The 19,560-nt window shown below is 41.2% G+C and overlaps 1 protein-coding gene across 1 annotated transcript in view; it reads right to left on the minus strand.

Moving 5' to 3' along the window:
• Positions 1-19,560, minus strand: part of LOC136879245 (aldo-keto reductase family 1 member B1) — an 81,970-nt gene that overhangs the window by 53,805 nt on the left and 8,605 nt on the right. The window contains exons 2-3 of the mRNA XM_068229084.1: positions 16,700-16,900; positions 16,486-16,602 (exon numbers count right to left, since the gene is read on the minus strand). Of these exons, the coding sequence (XP_068085185.1) occupies positions 16,486-16,602; positions 16,700-16,900 (318 nt within the window). The remainder of the gene's footprint in view (positions 1-16,485; positions 16,603-16,699; positions 16,901-19,560) is intronic.

The raw sequence follows: 19,560 nt of genomic DNA on the forward strand, positions 1-19,560 counted from the left end.
AGCAGAAAAGATACATCATATCACAACAGTGGTCAATGTAATGTTACTGTTGATCAGTTTTATGAACTTATGATATTGTAGGCCTTCATATTTAGCTTTCTTCCGACTCTGTAATATTAGCACATGTAAAGGGAGTATTTCCTTCCATCATGACTCACTTTTGTCTTATTCTTTAAGAGATCACTCCTTTACGATCTTTACTTATTTTTTTACCCGTGGCTTGCATGGTGAAAAAATATTACGTCACTTACACCCATGGGCTAAAGGGATCCAAGTGAAAATGTTTTCTACCATATATTGTATCAGGTTTGGAAATTTTTCTGAAATTGCATGAGCTTTAACTGATTATTTTCAATGAAAATATACATTTAGTTGTCAGTTCCTCTTCTACAATATTCTTCAAATCTATTTATTTAAATAAATCACAATTCCAAAAACACTTATAGGCTATTTAATATCCTATAACCAAACTTGGTTTATATTAATAATAGTCAGATGGTTCTGTCATAAAGAATAGGATTTACATAAGGTTTTTCTCAAAATTGTCACAATTCCAGAGATTTGCAATGAGGAAAATATCTCTGTATCAGTCTGTTCTAATAAAGTTCAAGCAGACACTTATGGGATAAAACCTTCAAAGAAGGAGAAACTTACTCTTTTAATCACCAAAAGGAAGCTTTAAGCCTTTATAATTTAGCACACTTCAAGCAAATGACAGTTCCACAAGACCCGCACAGTGGAAACTGACACTTAGCACATGCACGACAAGCCTTCCTCCTCCTCACTTTCACTAGAAATTGAATTATGTTCGCTAATTTCAAACTCACTTTCTGCGTCCGATATATGACTTAAATCTTCTTGTAACAAAGCTCTCACATCATCACTACTTAGTGACATATCATACCAAAAATAACGTTTTTGGGCACACACAAATGAGTTACTTTCCTTACACATATGGGTCCCAGAGACCCAAACGCTGTAATTACAGACAAAAGGAAACATCAACGCGTCCGCACCTGCCAAGGTCATGTAGATGACGAATGGAGAGTACAGGGAGGGTATGCGCAGTGCGGCCAACATGTGAAGAAGTACTTACAAAAGAAAACACTCGTGGGTCCTAGGGTCCCAAGCGTGTAAGTTACGGGTTTATAATCAACATCCTTGTCGACGTGGACCGAAGACCACGTGGTTTCACACCTAAGTCAATCATGACAAAAACTACGATTGAACAAAATTTCCATGTTAGCAGTGCTCGGCGTTGATATGAACTAAGCAACAAAAGCCTAAATTCATGAATTCTAAAATCATAGTCGGTACGGTAAAACTATAAGACATAAATGACCGGAAATTGTAACTCTAACATTTGTTATGTAGTACTTTTTGATAGGTTCAATAACATAGGTATTTACAAATTAAATTTTAGGCGCTTTCGCCTACACTTCCATTTCATCCAGCGTGAAAGAAATCATTTATAGCTCAAGAGTGTAATGCCTTATTCCCTGACTTGACATACAGATTTTATTCCAGTGCAGGGAATTGTTTTCCTGCATGGCTTAAAACTGAATTTGAATATATTTTGGATGAGGTAGTTATCCCAAAATATGGCAAGTGCAAATACTTAGGTGTGAGATTTGAAAGTAATTTGCACTGGAAGGGTCATGTGGATGACATTGTTGGGAAAGCATACAGATCGTTACATGTCATAATGAGGCTAATTAAAGGATGCAACAAAGAATTAAAAGACAAAAGTGACTTATGTATGGTTCGTCCATTATTGGAATATGCAAACAGTGTTTGGGATCCTCGCCAAGAATACCTAATAAAAGAAATAGATAGTGTGCAGAGGAAAGCAGCAAGATTTGTAACAGGGGATTTCAGGAGAAAAAGTAGTGTATCAGAAATGTTAGAGGAACTTGGGTGGGAGACTTTAAGTAAGAGAAGGGAGAAAACTAGACTTATAGGATTATATAGAGGCTATACAAGAGAAGAAGCATGGGGAGAAATCCGTGAGAGGCTTCAGTTGGAAAATAATTGTATCGGCAGGACCGACCACAAGTATAAAATTAGAAGGAATTTTAGCAGAAGCGATTGGGGTAAATTTTCATTCATTGGGAAGGGCATGAAGGAGTGGAACAGTTTACCAGGGGTAGTGTTTGATCCTTTTCCAAGATCTGTACAGATATTCAAAAAGAAAATAAACAGCAACAGAGAAAATAAATGAAATGTTAGAGGGCATTCGACCAGTGCAGGATATTGTAAATAAAAATGTGTGTGAATAAATTAATTCCATCCCCTGGTCTATGGAGTTTGGACAGCCGAAGTAGGGGACTGCCTGTAGGGGTGAAGTACAGTGGGGACTTCGAGGGCCCTGGGACCGCTACGGTAGCTGTAAAGGCTCTTCAGGAACTCTGAAAAGTGGTGGTAAAAGGGGCTCTGGTTAAGACGCAGCAGGTCGTTATACTACTTAGGTTCCAAAATGGGTAAAAAATGAATAAATAAATGTAATGTAAATTTTAATCTTATACCAGTTGTATAGTATTATTTGAAGTAATTCCACATACTGTATATGAGTTGACTATGTTTGTAAGTAGGCCTACAGGAGATATTATAAGTAGAATTTTGTAAACAATTTAAATTTATTAAGGATGAGCTGTGTATTAATAGAAAAATATTGTTAGCGTAAAGATATTTTGATTTGATTTGATATCCCATTTACCCGATATGTTGATACACAGCTGAACAACAGCATGCGCCTTATTTCGGGCACAATCAGATCCATGCCAACCTATTGGCTCCCCCTGCTCACGGGAATAATGCCAGCTGATCAGCTCAGCTCAGATCGAACGCCCTCCTAAGAGAGTACCGTACAATCTGGAAGAAGAAAAAAACACCTACCGGTACAAGAAGACATCCTTGCACTCAAACTTCAAAGGTTGAAGTCACGACATCCACCTTTGCGAGATGCTGCTGACAAGGCTCGCAACAATTTTAACGTTGTGAAAGTTTGGAAAGACTGCTGGGAATCTTCAACAGACTTGTCCGTTCACAACATGTTTTCTGGTGCGCAAATTGCTAGTGGATTCCATCTGCCGCACAGGCAGAAGTAATTCCACATACTGTATATGAGTTGACTATGTTTGTAAGTAGGCCTACAGGAGATATTATAAGTAGAATTTTGTAAACAATTTAAATTTATTAAGGATGAGCTGTGTTTTAATAGAAAAATATTGTTAGCGTAAAGATATTTTGATTTGATTTGATATCCCATTTACCCGAACTCTCAGAGTTCAGACAGGCCATGGAAGATGCAGGGACTCACTCTGCAAGTGGAACTGCATAACGTCATCGAAATGCGACTGTGGTGCCCCACGGCAAACCATAACGAATAAGTTAGAGTGATGTCTTTAAAAGTAGGAAAGATCGCAATATGAAGGTAAAGTTGGAATTCAGGAGGACAAATTGGGGCAAATACTCGTTTATAGAAAGGGGAGTTTGTAATTATTTAAGAAAAGGCCAGGAGAATAACAGATAGGGAATCTGCCACCTGGCTGACTGCCCTAAATGCAGATCAGTAGTGACTGATTGATCGATTTCCCGTGTCAATAGGAAAATTCCACTTATGCAATTTCTCCTTGGTTCGAGCTCCATTCAGCCAACGTGATTACAATTGAGGAGCTATCTGACGGTGAGATAGCGGCCCCGACATAGAAAGTCAAGAATAATGGCCGAAAGGATTCGTCGCGTTGACCATACGTCACCTCGTAATCTGCAGGCCCTCGGGCTGAGCAGCGATCGCTTGATAGGCCAAGGCCCTTTGGAGCTGTTACGCCATGGGGGTTTGGTTTGGTTTTTAGACATTGACTATTATGATTTTTTTGTAGCCCACGAAGACCCCCTACAGGGGAGGAAATTAATGGCTTCTATTATTCGTCGCTATCTCGGTACTTTGTAAGTGGGATAGAGTGGTTCGCCTTGTCCTCCCAGAAATAAACTCATTCATTTAGAGGCTGAGTGACCTCTAGGGCCATATATCTTTTTAGGAAGTCCAGTTTGTGCATTTCTTGGCTTCCTAACAAGGAATCTAACCCACGTCCTTCAACGTGAACTGTCCATATTTACCACCTTGCTTAGGCAGCCCCTCACCCTACATAGCTTGAATATTTGTTGTTTTTTTTTTTTTTCGTTTACGATAGGTAGATTACGTGACAAGCGTCCAAAAGGAAATTGTATACCTACATATATTAATTCAATATTCCTTGATAAAATGTGATACTGTTACTGGTACAGACCCTATTCGACTTCGATCTGTTAGCGAACATAACGTAAAGGTTGTTCTCGACCAAACATTTCACAGCGGACCGGTGTTACCCCTGAGTATACCATTGCTTAAGAACAACGCCGCGTAGCTAAGAGAATAGAGCAAGAAAAAGCGGCTCAATATCTAACACGGACAAATAAGGACAGAAATAATGCTTTTGTCTTACAAAATTATCTCAACTAATTTCATTTTAAGAGACCATTTCCAAGACTTCTAGATCATTTTTACAGTTTTATGGGTTTTTCCTTCTGGTATAAAATTACAATTTTGCTCTTATGTGATACAGGTTCTTAACTGAGGAAATGCTTTGTGTCCATACTCACTCGTTACTCAAAGGTTAATATTATAACCGGAGAGGGGAATGTATTTTTGTTTTAAATGATTTCTTCATCTGCTTGTACTGCCACTTTTCCCTCGCCTTGAAATTATGGGTGTTCCCCGCCAACAGGTGAGACGCCGAGCGGTGAGAGGAATCACCTGATGGCTAACAACAGTACTAAAAACGAAAGGGATATAAGATGGTAATTTATAGGCGTACGTAAGTTGGTTGTTAAGAGTTGAAACTCATATGATGTCCTATATATGTGCGTATATTAACAAATGATGTACAAAGAATATACACGTACAATTGAAGTCGGTCACTTAGTGTGACGTACTTGAACATGGGCGCCCGCAGGATCTTTTCCAGGGGGGGGGGGGCATATTAATAATTTTCTTGAATATAAAAACCAATATAACGTCAGCAACATTAAATTGTTTACAGAAACTTCCAGTTATAACATATGCTAGATGACTGTCAGTAATTTCAGTTTATGAAATAATCTGGTATGATATTAAACAATTGAACATCAACATCTTTAGAATTCCGGGGGGGGGGGCAAGTGCCCCCCCTTGCCCCCCCTTGCGGGCGCCCATGTACTTGAACTAGCCTTCCTCAGAACGGCTACTTCAAGTAAATGCAAGCGGACTCTAAAACATTAGAGTACCACTGAAATGCTAAAGCGATGTAAAAACAGAGTAGCGTGGAGTCTCACAGAGATTCCTCAAGATTTAAGTTGCCAACTACGATAAAACTCAGAAGAACTAGGGCTTAAGTCGAGAATCAAAGTTTGAATGATGAATACCAAGTGTTAGCACCACCGTTCAACTTGATCTACTAAGAAATATTCTAAGTAGCGAGACCTCTTGAAGAATCGATCGCGATTCCCTGACGTGAGCGGAAGGCAAGGCTTCCAAAGCGAAGACTAATGCAATAAGAAGCTTGTTCCTTCAATTACATATGTATTTAAAGGTACTAGCAATTGATATGAGGGTCTCCCCTCCTCTTAGATAAAGCCTTACTGGCTTACCATTGGTTCTACCACCTCCCCCATGTATCACAAATCCCACACTATGCACGTGTCAATATTTATTAACATGAACTTGACTTCTCGCCCTCAACCCTATGCTCATAACATAAACCCCATTTCTAATACTTGTCATCATAAACATGATTCTGCGTCCCGTTTCACTTAATTGGGTCACCCATTAATTTTAATTATGGGATCCTTCAAACTACCCCCTTTCTTGCTATCTCCAGACGATACGACGTGACCATTTAGATTGTCCGTATTGACTCCCTCGTAAGACCTTTTGAACTCACAAAACTCTGTTTTTACATTCCTTATCACCCCAACATATGGCTGCTTAGACAGCACCAAAGTAATCACTATGTACTACTTATGTAATGCTACTTGATGCAGGTTCGTGTCCCTGGACATGACAGTGCGAACTACATAGCATATGTGGATTTGGCCTTGTTTTTACGGCCGGATGCCCTATATGGAGGGATGTATTCACTACTGCATGTTTCTGTGGTGGTTGGCAGTGTGGTGTGTTATCTAAATATGAAGAGGATAATGATCGGACAGACACAAATACCCAGTCCCCGAGTCAAAAGAATTCATAAGAAGCGATTAAAATCGCCAACCCGGCCAGGAATCGAACCAAAGACCCTCTGAACCGAAGGGCAGTAAGCTGGCCATTCATCCTAGGAGTCAAACTTCTTGTATTCTCGTTGTGAAACTGCGTGTTGTTGTGGTGGAGGATAGTGTTGTGTGTCGGGTATGAGTTGCCCTGCCTTCAATGAGAAGACATGTCTCAACCGAAGCAGAACGCATGAAATCGACATCTGATCCGCAAAATCCCATGTTCGGACATCAGATGCAATCAACCAGACTTGCTTGCTTGCTTGCTTGCTTGCTTGCTTGGTCTCCGCAATCACTTTATTCCATTGAACCCTACCTTGAGCTTTGATACTCCATCTCATGAAGACAGTCCGGCTTTTTCTTATTTGCGGATTCCCAAAAATTATTTTTTTAAGGGGAAGAGGTGTCGAACCTTCACCCAACCTCCAAACTGGGGGACCAGGATATCCCATTTGATAAACACCTTCGACCTGTCCGGCTTGGGAGGCCCTACCAGATCTAAGCTACTGACGGAATAGCTGTCAGGTCCATCTGATCACGCAAGCCCCAACGCCAGGACAAGGAAAGGAAACCTTGGATAGGAACCAACCAAACTAAGGTCAAGGAAAATAGATATCCAGTCAACACAAACACAAACTCTTTCGCCTGGAGGACATCGGTTAAAAGCTATAGGGACGACAAATACTACATCTACTGGTGAAACTGAAAGAGGAACCTGCTGCTGACTTCAAACTACTCTTCGCTACCTTGAAATCTCTCAACCGAATGCGCACCGGAGCACTGAGGTGTAAATTGAACCTTGTTAACAGGCAGTACCTAGAAGAAGTTGCACTCTGCCAATATGGGCCAGTTCAAGATGAAGAACACTTTTTTGATCTGTAGGAATATGACTAAGTATGCTCTCTCGATGACCTTTCAGTTAATGGTAAACTACTGCATGTTACAGAATACTGGAGATACACTGCTTAATCGTAATGGCGGACCCAGAAATATCATAACATAAATTAACACAAACGGTTATGTAGACTGGCCTTTTGAACATTATTAGCCTATCCTTCCTTGATCCCATCCTCTTTTGCTCCACCCCATTGTTTCACAGACTACTCTCTTTATACGACGGGGCCTGGTAGCCGAGTGATATTATCACTAACTTTTAAAGAAGGCGGTCGCGGGAAAAGCATGTGGGATTTTTTGAAAATAAAGATCACGTCCATGTGGATCGGATTTCACGTAACATAGGAGGTTCCATGTCTGTGATTAAGTTATCAGCATGCAATTACGGGCTTGATTTCTTTATATGAATCGATTACTGTTAAAAAGTATTAATACTTTTTGAGGTTAAATCAATATTCCACCTTTACAATACCCAATTTTTTTTAAATGTCTAATTATTTAAACAACATTTTTTAAAATATGACGGGACATGTTTCGTCTAACTTGTAGACATCCTCAGTCGTAAAATGTTCAAGAAAAAGCACAAAATGACAAGGACAAAATAACACATTAAAATAATTCGGACCGCCGAATACGTCAATTAAAATAGTGAGAATGTTCTATAATTATTTTTTAAATTTCGTGTGGCTATTTTTAGCCGAGTGCAGCCCTTGTAAGGCAGACCCTCCGATGAGGGTGGGCGGCATCTGCCATTTTGTAGGTAAATGCGTGTTATTGTGGTGGAGGACAGTGTTATGTGTGGTGTGTGAGTTGCAGGGATGTTGGGGACAGTACAAACACCCAGCCCCCGGGCCACTGGAATTAACCAATTAAGGTTAAAATCCCCGACCCGGCCGGGAATCGAACCCGGGACCCTCTGAACCGAAGGCCAGTACGCTGACCATTCAGCCAACGAGTCGGACAGAATGTTCTATTAAAATAATTCGGACCGCCGAATACGTCAGTTAAAATAGTGAGGTGTTCTAAAATAATTCGGACCGCCGAATTATTTTAATGTGTTATTTTGTCTTTGTCATTTTGTGCTTTTTCTTGAATATTTTACGGCTGAGGATGTCTACAAGTTAGAAGAAACATGTCCCGTCATATTTTAAAAAATGTTGTTTAAATAATTAGACAATTAAAAATATTGGTATTGTAAAGGTGGAATATTGATTTAACCGCAAAAAGTATACCGACGACAATACCGGCTTTACAATGAAATTTATTTTATGTAATAAAAGGTATTAAGTCAATTTTTTCTGTACTGAGGTCATTGAAAAGAAATTGTTTTTCTTAATGTAAAAACAGTACTGTTGTAGAGAAGTGTACTGGTTGGGGTTATCCTTCTTGAAATTGAAAATAAATAGAGGATGTCCTTGGAGGAATGGTCAATATTCAGGGAAATGACAGAAATGATTATCTGAAGCAAAAACTTCACATGGAGATATGCCCTGCTTCGAATGGTTGACGTTCAGAAATGGGTACAAGTTTCAGCATTTAATGTTCGTTATACACTTGTTCGTGGCACATTGATACGTGCAGAAAGTCGCCGTGTGCGGGTCGTAGGACTACGCTGCACCATTTCAACAATGTGTTGTTGTTCTCGCACAGGTTGTTGAACTACACGATGAGAAGAAAAATGGGAACTTGGAAGAATACCTGTTTCACGCAATGTGCTTAAAACTCTGGTAAACACTCTTCGATCAGGAATTCGACGTTTCGGGAAGCGCCCACGGTATTCCTCGACAGCAGAAGGAGCACTACCATAGCAGAAGGCGTAAACATACACCATATCTGCATATTCTTTATTAGTGTAGATGTGCGGCATTATAGCCAGTGCGTGTACAAACACAGTTAACCGATGCTTCTCTCCGATACACTCTCAATTCCTCGCATACTTCACTCACGTGGACAACCGCGTTCAACAACAGATTAGTCTAATGGCAGAAGGACATCCCCGAGCAAAGAGGTTGAAAGCAACGAGGTAGGCTGGGGTGGAATAAAACGTCAAAGAGGTTGGGTGGGTAAGGCACATACGTGCGCGCCACTAGCCCGGGCTGAGTGGCTCAGAGGGTTGATGCGCTGGTCTTCTGAACCCTACTTGGCAGGTTCGATCCTGGCTCAGTCCAATGGTATTTGAGGGTGCTCAAATACAACAGCCTCGTGCCGGTAGATTTACTGACACGTAAAAGAACTCCTGTGGGACTAAATTCCAGCACCTCGGCGTCTCCGAAAACCATAAAAGTAGTTAGAGGGACGTAAGCCAATAACATTATTATTATTATTATTATTATTATTATTATTATTATTTAAATAATGAAAATGAAAGTGAAAAATTACAACCTGTTTTCCAGTCATTGACCGGGTCAGGGATGTAATGAAAGAAACATATATAGGCTGTTATTACAATGGGGTCGCCACTCCCAAGGTGATTTATTAATGAGTGATAAATGCTATGAAATGATAATGGAGAATGAAAGATGACAGGGAAAACCGGAGTGCCCGGAGAAAAACCTGTCCCGTCTGCGCTTTGACAAGCACAAATCTCACATGGAGTCACCGGGATTTGAACCACGGTATCCAGCGGTGAGACGCCGACGCGCTGCCGTCTGAGCCACGGAGGCTCTATTAAATAAATGTACATTGAATATGTTCTATCTCAAAAAACATTCGGAATAGGTCATATCTCCATATGAAGTTTTTTTTTTCTTCAAATGATCGTTCCTGTCATATCCCTGAATATTGACCATTCCTCCCGGGACACACTTTACTGTATATTAGGAACTTTTCTGACTTAGTTCCTTTTAACAATGCATCATCATCATCATCATCATCATCATCATCATCTGTTTACCCTCCAGGTTCGGTTTTTCCCTCGGACTTAGCGAGGGATCCCACCTCTACCGCCTCAAGGGCAGTGTCCTGGAGCTTCAGACTCTTGGTCGGGGATACAACTGGGGAGAATGACCAGTACCTCGCCCAGGCGGCCTCACCTGCTATGCCGAATAGGGGCCTGGTGGAGGGATGGGAAGATTGGAAGGGATAGGCAAGGAAGAGGGAAGGAAGCGGCCGTGGCCTTATATGAGGTAGCATCCCGGCATTCGCCTGGAGGAGAAGTGGGAAACCACGGAAAACCACTTCCAGGATGGCTGAGATAGGAATCGAACCCACCTCTACTCAGTTGACCTCCCGAGGCTGAGTGGACCCCGTTCCAGCCCTCATACCACTTTTCAAATTTCGTGGCAGAGCCGGGAATCGAACCCGGGCCTCCGGGGGTGGCAGCTAATCACGCTAACCACTACACCACAGAGGCGGACTTAACAATGCATCACAAATTTAATAGGTAGAAGCTTTATATTTATGTCAAAAGAACACATTTGTTGTTGCCACAAATGCATTTTAATGTATTTTCAATTCAAGGGCATACAACAATGGACATATAATTACATGGATGGCAATAAAAGTCTGTGACTTACTTCTATTAAACACTGAACATTACATTCATTATCGATTTATCATTACATTATCATTTAAAAACTTATTTCCTTATAACATGAACAGATGCCCCTATCTTCTAATTTTCGTTACCTTTTCTCATTCCATGAAATTAGTACCCGTTCTGTTTTCCTGCTTGAAATCCACTAAATCGAAAGAATTACTACAATAATTCTTTTTCAGTTACTGTATCGAGACTCTGGAATACACTCGCAATGGACATTGGGCACTTTACTTCCTCTCATAAATTCAAATCTGCTTGCCGAAAGTTTTTCCTGGGCACATATAACTGAGTTGTGTGAGCCAATGTGAGTACGGTTTGTTGTGTGAATGGAGTTTCTTTTATCTATTATGCACTCGTTATTATTATTATTATTATTATTATTATTATTATTATTATTATTATTATTATAATTTCCTTACTGATTTGTAACCTGGTCTTAGCGTGTTTGTAGTATTACTATTTTGTAGAATAGCTTATATCTTACTGTTATGCTTACATTTGAAAATTAAGAAATAAAAATGGAAAAATGGCACACAATAATCAGGATAATGCTAACATACTTTCAGAATACTTTAAAGAGTTACTTAATTGTGAGGATCCTGTGGAACATTTAGAATTTGACCCTAACCCAAAAAATTAAGCTCCATTACAAAAGATTATACCACCAGTTTACAATGAAGTGAAAACAGCAATTAATGCACTTAAAACTACAAAGCAGCAGGAGAGAATTGACTAGTACCAGAAACCAGACTATTCAAAACCTACATAAATACATCATTGATATTTGGAACACGGAGAAGCTTCCCGAGGAATGGAATACAGCGGTAATCCACCCGCTGCATAAGAAAGGTGATCGCTCCGATCCAAATAATTATCGGGGGATATCCTTGCTTGATATTACATACAAGATTTTATCCAAGATTATATACACAAGAATCCAAGAACAACTCGACCAAGAACTTGGAGAATATGAGGGAGGATTTCGACCAGGTAGAGGCTGTCCAGATCAAATCATTAGTTTAAAAATAGATAATGAAGCACCAAAGAGTTCGAAGTAAGGGTCTAGTCATCACGTTTATAGATTTAAAAAAAAGCATAAGACAGTATTCATCGTGAATCATTATTAAAAAGCCTTAAAGAATTTAGCTTACACCAAAAACTTGTTAACTTCATTAGTATGACTTTTAAAAATACGAAGGCAAAAGTTAAATTTAGAGGTGAATTATCAGAATCATTCACTATAAGAACTGGACTTCGACAAGGAGACGGACTTTCACCATTGTTATTTAATTGTGCATTGGAGAAGGTTATGCGTGAATGGAACAAGAAATGCCAACCAACTATCAAGATCGGTAGAAATATTAAACTCAACTGCCTTGCTTTTGCGGACGATTTATCATTACTTGCAAATACAATAGAAGAGGCTAAATTTCAAACTGAACAACTAGAAATTATAGCTTAAAATGGGATTACAAATTTCATTTGAAAAAACAGAAATTATGCCAACTTTTAAAGTTGATTTACCAGTTATTCAACTGAACAGTAATAAAGAGATTAAAATTGTTCAGAAATTCAAATATCTTGGGGAAATAATAATATGGAACACAAATGAAAAAAAAGCAATAGAACACAGAACAACTAAATGTAAACAAGCACAAAGACTTACCTGGCCAACCTATAAAAAAATCTCTTTCGATAAACGCTAAGCTGAAACACTATAATTCCATAGTTAAACCAGAGGCAACGTATGATAGTGAAACTTTATTCAAATTAAATGTAAAATCTACAACAGACAAATTACAGAAAACTGAGTGAAGAATTCTTAGAACAATTATTAATCAAAAACACCAAGTTGATGGACAGTGGAGATTGTTGCCTACCAACGTTGTCTATCGTGAATGTGAATCAGTAATATCTACAATGCGTAAAAGAAGAATTTCCTTTTTCTGTCACATATCAAGATTACCAGACACCAGGATATTGAAACAACTATTCGATTACTTTTTGAAGAATAAAACCAATAATAATTGGTTCAAAGGAGTTCAGGATGATTTGGAAGAATTGGGTACAACTCGGCAAGACAGAAAAGAGAAGAGGATTTTGAAGCACAAAAGCATAAGTCTCAAACTAAAAACAGTTGAACGGAAACAATATACTATATCGGAGACACAAAGGGTTTCCAGGTCGGAGAGGATGAGAAAGTTCTGGGAGAAGAAAAAGAAGAAATGAACTCAAATATATTGATTTCAGTGCTCCAATGTGGACGTAATTATTATTGATTTAAGCCCACTAAGGAGCGCTGGTGACTAGTTCTTCCTCGATGCTCTTCTTTGTTCCCAATATCTCTTGAGCCCTGCTGATAATTTCTCCTTTCTCTCCTGTGAAAGGGGCTTCCGACTTCTAGGAACTCTAGGTGGTGGGGTCCAAGACTGTACCATAGCACAAAATTTGGAACGATCTTCTATATCAATATCTGAAATCCCAGCCGAATCCAAGTCCTTCTGTACTTCATTAAGCCACAAGCTTCCAGTCTTGTAGCTTTTAACCAAAGAAAAGATCTTCTTGGTAAGCCTGTTGCTGTCCATTCGTTGTAGGTGTCCATAGAACTTAAGCCTCCTACGTCGCATGCTGGTATTGGCTGATTCTAACTGTCGATACAGCTCAGAGTTCGATTTAAGTCTGTAGGTTCCATCTGGGAGCAATCTCGGTCCATGAATTTTCCTGAGGATACGTCTTTCGGCTTTCTCTAGATCATCCATGGTGCCTTTTTTGTTCATCAGGAGGGTCTCTGAGGCATACAAAAACTGTGGTCTGACAACAGTTTTGTAATGACAGATCTTAGCATTTTTCGAAATGCACCTCTTATTATAATGGTTGTGGGATAGTTGGTACGCTGCATTGAGTTTGTTACATCTTTCTAGGATGGATGTACCGTCTCTACCATTGGGGTGGACCCATTCACCAAGATAGCGGAAGCGATTGACTTTCCCAATCGTTCCATGTATGGTCGTCAAAGGGGGGTTATCGGGATGCCGAGTCTCAAAGTACTTAGTTTTGTCATACGATATGTGTAATCCAGCCTTCACCGCTATCTCGTGCAGGGCTTCAATAGCAATGACAGCATCCTTAGAGTTGTTGGTTAGGATTGCAATGTCATCTGCGAATGCTAGGCACCTGATCTCAATCTTTCGAGTCCCGGCTCCAATGGCAACTGGTTTGATTTCTAGATTCCTCAGTGTACATTCCCAGTTCTTGATGACTTTATCAAGCACTAGATTAAACAGAATGGGTGAGAGGCCATCACCCTGCCGTACTCCAGTTTTTATCTTGAAAGTCCGAGATAGTTCTGCCCTGAACTTCACCTTAGATGTTGTATCCGTAAGAGTCTGTTGGATGAGGGTGCGTGTGTTGTAATCAACACCTCGTTCTTGCAGTACGGAGAAGAGTGTCCGGCGGTCGATGGAATCATAAGCTTTTTTAAAGTCGACAGCGATGTTCATACTCCTTACTTGTTTTAGTTGGAGAATGGTTTTTAGGTTGAAGATCTGCTCGGTACAAGACCGTCCCCGCCGAAGTCCTCCTTGATATTCACCAATCGTTCGATCACATTGGCTTTCTACATTGTCCAGTAAAATCCTTGACAGTACTTTGTATGCTACTGACAGCAGAGATATCCCTCGGTAGTTGTTGACATCACTGCGGTCACCTTTTTTATGTAAAGGGTGTATGATAGCTGATTTCCAGTCATCAGGGATCCTGCCAGTCTCCCAGCAATCGATCAAGATCTGGTGTATGGCCTCTGTGATCTTATTTCCACCTGCTTTTAGAGCTTCCGCAATGATGCCATCTTCCCCGGGTGCTTTGCAGTTCTTAAGATGTCCGATGGCATTAGCAACTTGCTGCATTGTTGGTGGGTTAGATGGAAGGTGTATCTCTGGAGGATCTTCAACAGGTAATCTTTCCGTGGGCTCTTCGCAATTGAGCAGCTGCTCAAAGTAGTTTGCCAAAAGATCCACGTTCTGGCTGTTGCAGGTGACCAACTCCCCGTCTGTATTCTTAAAGTGAAGACATTGTGGTTTATAACCTGAAAGTTCCTCTTTGAAGGCCCGATAAAAGTTTCTGGTGTTGTACATTTTGAATTCTTCATCTAACTTCTCCAGTCTTGACCGATCGTAAGATCTTTTCACACGTCTGATGGTCTTACTCGACAGTTTCCGCATCATTCTGAAATTCTCCCAATCTTCCTTTCGTTTAGTCGAGTACCACTTCGTCCACGCTGCGGCACGCTCATCAACTGCAAGATCGCATTCAGTATTCCACCATCTATGCCGTCTCCTCCTTCGGGGTTGTCCGAGGTTATTGGTCGTTTCGCATATGGTGGACTTCAGTTGGTTCCAGTCTTTCATATCTTTTTGCAAGATGTCGGTTGCAAAACGTTCTTTATTCTCCGACAGGAATTGGGGATCAATCCTTGGTGGAACTGTGGTAGAAGGTCTATTTCGTTTGGGCAGTAATCTGGTCTTTATTTGTGTGAAGAAATGGTCAGAATCAACATTCCATCCTTTACGAACTCTGACATTCATGATCTCTTTCCTGCATTTTACACTGATTGCAACATGATCGATTTGAAATGATCCTATAGCTGCGTTCGGTGATTGCCAGGTGGTCTGGTATTTTGGCTTTCTGGGGAAAACTGTGGACATGATCTTCAACTGATGTAATCTACACAGTTCAATTAAGCGCTTGCCGTTGGTGTTTGTTCGTCTATGTGCTGTGTAAGGCCCCAGTATATCTTGGTACTGTCGTTCTTTTCCCAGTTGAGCGTTGAAGTCACCTACGAGTATTTTGACATGGTGACCGGGTATCTTACCGATCTCGTCTTCTAGCATCTGCCAGAAACTTTCGACCTTTTCAGGGTTCTTCTTATTGTCATCATTAACTGGAGCATGTGCATTTACAATAGAGTATCCCTTGTTGCCACATCTTAGAGATAACACAGAGATGCGTTCGCTAGCTGATGTAAATCCGATGACAGAATCCATTATATCACGTCGTACTAAAAAGGCTGTACCAAAAACGCTGGAGCCATGTGTGTTCTTAGATGCTGGTTTCCCCTTGATTACTCTATAACCTTCTGACTCAAAAGCCACATCATCAGTAAATCGGGTTTCTTGGACTGCTGTTATTGCAATTTTGCGCTTATGCAGGATGTCCGTCAATTGCTTGAGTTTTCCGGTCTTACAGAGGGTTTGAATATTGATGGTTCCAAAGTGTGTGACAGTTTTGGGTCTCAATAGGTTGGTGATATTGGGGAACTCCGTCTTTCCCCGCACGATGAGGTCAGGCTCCCCAGAATCCGAAGGCCTGAATGCGCCACCATTGGTGACGGGAGATTGGATACTCCCTGGGGTAGTGACATCTGCGTCGTTGTTTATCATCGTATGCGAACTAGTAAAGAAATTTACTAGGGGTGAAGACTAAACGCCTTCAGGGTGGACGTAAAATATGTAAATAATAATAATAATAATAATAATAATAATAATAATAATAATATAAAGTGGTTAAGTGTAAGAGAGTGCCGTGAGCCCTAACTTCACAGCAAATATAAGTCAGGAATAAATAAATAAATAAATAAATAAATAAATAAATAAATAAATAAATAAATAAATAAATAAATAAATAAATAAACCAAATGAGTATCAGTCAAAATGTCAATGTCAAAAATTGACTCTGTGCTTTCTAACAATGACAGATTTGTAGACAATTACCTTATACGCCATTGGCCACTGGATGAGGTACAGATCCAAGTAATCGAGACACAAATCCTCAAGAGATTTTTCTAAACTGGGAATTACCATATCGCCTCGATGATGGGTGTTCCAAAGCTTAAAGCCAGACAAATATAATTTGTTGAAATGTTAGTAATGAGAGCATTATAAATATAACATTTGTGAAATATTAACAACTTATGTACTAAAATACCTTACTGGTAATATACAGGTCATTTCGTTCGACAGCACCTTCCTCGATCTTATCGGCAATAGCTTTGCCTATATCTGCTTCGTTCTTATTCACCGTAGCGCAGTCAATGTGTCTGTAGCCAATATCAATAGCATCTTTCACTCCTTTAATCAAGTCTTCACGACTTTCCTGAAATTCAAGCCATGATACGCTTGTAACATACTAAAAATATAAGATTATACAGTATATGAGGGTGATTCAAGAAATAAAGCAACAAGATCTCAAGCGTAACTATTATACTTCTATAAGTAAAATTGAGTGCGTTTTGTCTGTACATTACGTATTGATAATGTTGTATGATTAAAATACCTTTCTGTATCATGTTTGATATGAAAAATACCCCTAAAACATCAGAGACCCACCTCCGGCTTGAACCTGACCTTGCACATATCCAGGATTAAAGCTTCATTTGGTCTTCGGTGCACTCAACGACGTGCATCATTGGAATACAGGCAAAAACGTGATTCGTCAAACCACATTACGTTATATCAGTCAGCTACTGTCCATGTTCGATGATTTCTAACGGGTTGGGATGGACCTTCATTCACTAACTGCAGCAATTTCTGTCGTGTTTGGAAACGATTTCGATTCACAAGCCGTGAAACGCATTCTCCGTCCCTCTCAGTCACCAGAACAGCGATTGCAGCCTACCGGTAGCCCACAGCTAACCTGACGGTGGCCCCACCTCATACAACGGAAACACTGCAAGAACTGTTGAGGGATATTTGGATCTCACCTGATTGCGCTTCCTGTTGAGGTCCTCTCCCAATAGGTTCCTCGTTCAACTGCTTCCCTGGGTGCAGTCGTGTTTTACGGCTGGGTGGCCCTCTCCTGGGGGCCACGATCTTCTTGTTCTTGATGTGGGGCGGCGACTTCTTCCTGATGACGGCCTCTTCTCGATAGAGGATGAGGCCTCGTCCTGATAACAACCCTCCGCCCGGCCCGGGGATCGTGACAGCACAGGTGGCCTTGCTGTTACTCCGGCTTCTTCTCCTTCTTCTTGTCCTTCCTGGCAGGCTTCATGGACTTTGAACTTCGGAGCGTGGATTGGTGACAATGGGGCCCTTAGCTGAGTCCTGACATTGCTTCAACTTGTTTGTGTCAGACTTCTCACTTTCATCCGTCCTACCCAACCTCCCTCGGTCAATTCTTGTTAGTTTACGACCCCGACGCTATTAGAGCATTCGAGGACTAGGGAGTCTTTCATGTTCACGCCCTTTATGGCCCTTGTCTTTCTCTGGCCGATATCTTCATTTCTCGAAGTGTCGGATCTCTTCCATTTTATATCTCTGATTAGTGTTATAAGGAGTTTTCCGAACAGGTACCGGCTGTGGGCTTTGGCGTACTGGTGTGGTCCCTGGCCTTTAGGAGACATACAGGCGTCTGCATTGTGAAGGAGGCGCTGGCAGGCCGGTAGGCCTACTGGCAGCCTTGGAACGCCAGGGATCGTCCATCTCCATCTCCGTGTTGCCGTCCTCGATTGCGCCCGGGTGGTAGGCCCTTCCTGAGTGACCCGTGTAGGTGTTTGACTTGCACGGCACCTAACACTAATTGCACGGGAGGTCTCCCGGCCTCTGATCGCAGTTGCCCAGCATACAGAGCCATGGTTCGGCAAGAGATGAAAGAGGTCCATCTCCGTGTGCCTGCCCCCTCCAATAGGCGGGTGTGGTCACATTCTCTGGGATCGAAGTCTAGGCACTAGGGACCCCAAGGAGACCAGGTTTTGTCGCAGTTTGTAAGATCTCTCGCGGCATGGCTGAGTAGCTGGCAAGGCCCGTGCTATTCACCGCAGTTCTCAAAGGACTGATCCCCTGAATAAATGGACCGATTTGGACTATGCATGATAGTTGTTCCTGACTAACATTACCTGGACTTTCCAGCCCACGTTATTGCATTTGCTATGCATAACTTGCCAGGTTTTACCTGTAGGCATCTTCCTATTTCTGCCTATGGGGCTTTTTCTGACCCTTATTACCAACCCCCAGTACCACATATCACAATTGCCCCTTTTACCGTGCATTGGCGTTGGCAGAGAGGATGGAGGCCTATTTTAAGTATCCGACGCCGCCTTTAGACCCCTCCCCGTTGGGCGTGCCCTCACTCGCTGAGATTTGGGACTCGGTACCAGGTGCCCCATGGGGATCAGGTGGTGTCTCAGGTCCTAGGATTTCTCGTGACATGGCTTGGCAGACGGTAAGGTACGCACTAGTCACAGCAGTACTGAGACGGACTGATTTCCCGATACAACACCAGAACGGAATGTGGACATGGCCTGTGCACGATAAACTATTCCACTACTAACAAACCTCTGGAATTTTCAGCCCACATACTTGCATGTGCTGTATAAAACCTGCCAGGTTTTGCACATCTTTCCGTTTCCACCTATGCGGGTTTTCTCTGGCCCTCACTCTCTGATTCCACTACTATCTTTTACCACTTAACAATATCTGTCTGATCTGTCTGGAAGTACGTAGTATGCTGAGCATGGGGACTTCTTCTAATCCCCTCTGCTGTATCTTTCTCTTCTTAGATTAACAGCATGTCAGACGCGATGCATCTTGTGTTGATCACCGTGCGGGGGTGCGCGTTGTAGGATCTCTCGCGGCATTGTTGAATTATTTCACTCAGTACTGTACCTAAAACGTTAATTCTTACTGAAGGCATAGCTGGGCTTAAATAGCATTTCACTTCGGCAAACACACACTGCGTACCTGTGCCTTGTAAACCATCTATAGATTTTCAGGCACACATTTATTTGCAGTCTATAGTTAAAACACTGTCTACCCATGGAAGCACGCTGTAGAAACATACATACATACATA

Source organism: Anabrus simplex, chromosome 8, assembly GCF_040414725.1.
Source record: "Anabrus simplex isolate iqAnaSimp1 chromosome 8, ASM4041472v1, whole genome shotgun sequence".
Classification (NCBI taxonomy): Eukaryota; Metazoa; Arthropoda; class Insecta; order Orthoptera; family Tettigoniidae; genus Anabrus; species Anabrus simplex.